Source organism: Geospiza fortis, unplaced genomic scaffold, assembly GCF_000277835.1.
Source record: "Geospiza fortis unplaced genomic scaffold, GeoFor_1.0 scaffold1405, whole genome shotgun sequence".
NCBI classification, from domain to species: domain Eukaryota; kingdom Metazoa; phylum Chordata; class Aves; order Passeriformes; family Thraupidae; genus Geospiza; species Geospiza fortis.
In genome coordinates, this window is record NW_005055077.1 from 15,093 (window position 1) to 15,427 (window position 335).

Below are 335 nucleotides of genomic sequence, written 5' to 3' on the forward strand. Positions count from 1 at the left end.
GGGCCATCGCTACTCACACGTTCGCCAGCGGGGCCGGGCAGCCCAGCAGGGCCGGGCTCACCACGGGCTCCTCTCTTGCCTTCTTCTCCAGCGGGGCCGGGGGGGCCTTGGACACCAGCGGGACCCTGGGGAAGGACGCGGAGGGATGAAGACCCCCGGGAGGAGCCGGGGCCAGCAGGGCCAGAGCCCCCAGGGACACATCGGGGGGTCACTCACGGGTTCGCCTTTGGCACCGGTGTCACCCTTGTTGCCTGGAGCACCGGGCTCACCCTGGAGGGGAGAGAAGAGACGAAAGGGTTAACGGCGGATTGAGGAGCAGAGGGAGCACAGGAGGG

The 335-nt window shown here is 69.6% G+C and overlaps 1 protein-coding gene across 1 annotated transcript in view; it reads right to left on the minus strand.

Moving 5' to 3' along the window:
• The window catches only part of LOC102034431 (collagen alpha-1(I) chain-like), a gene marked incomplete at its 3' end in the record, with an annotated part of 13,566 nt that overhangs the window by 9,910 nt on the left and 3,321 nt on the right, over positions 1-335 (minus strand). Inside the window, exon 10 of the mRNA XM_031065703.1 lies at positions 217-270. Coding sequence (XP_030921563.1) covers positions 217-270 — 54 coding nt within the window. The remainder of the gene's footprint in view (positions 1-216; positions 271-335) is intronic.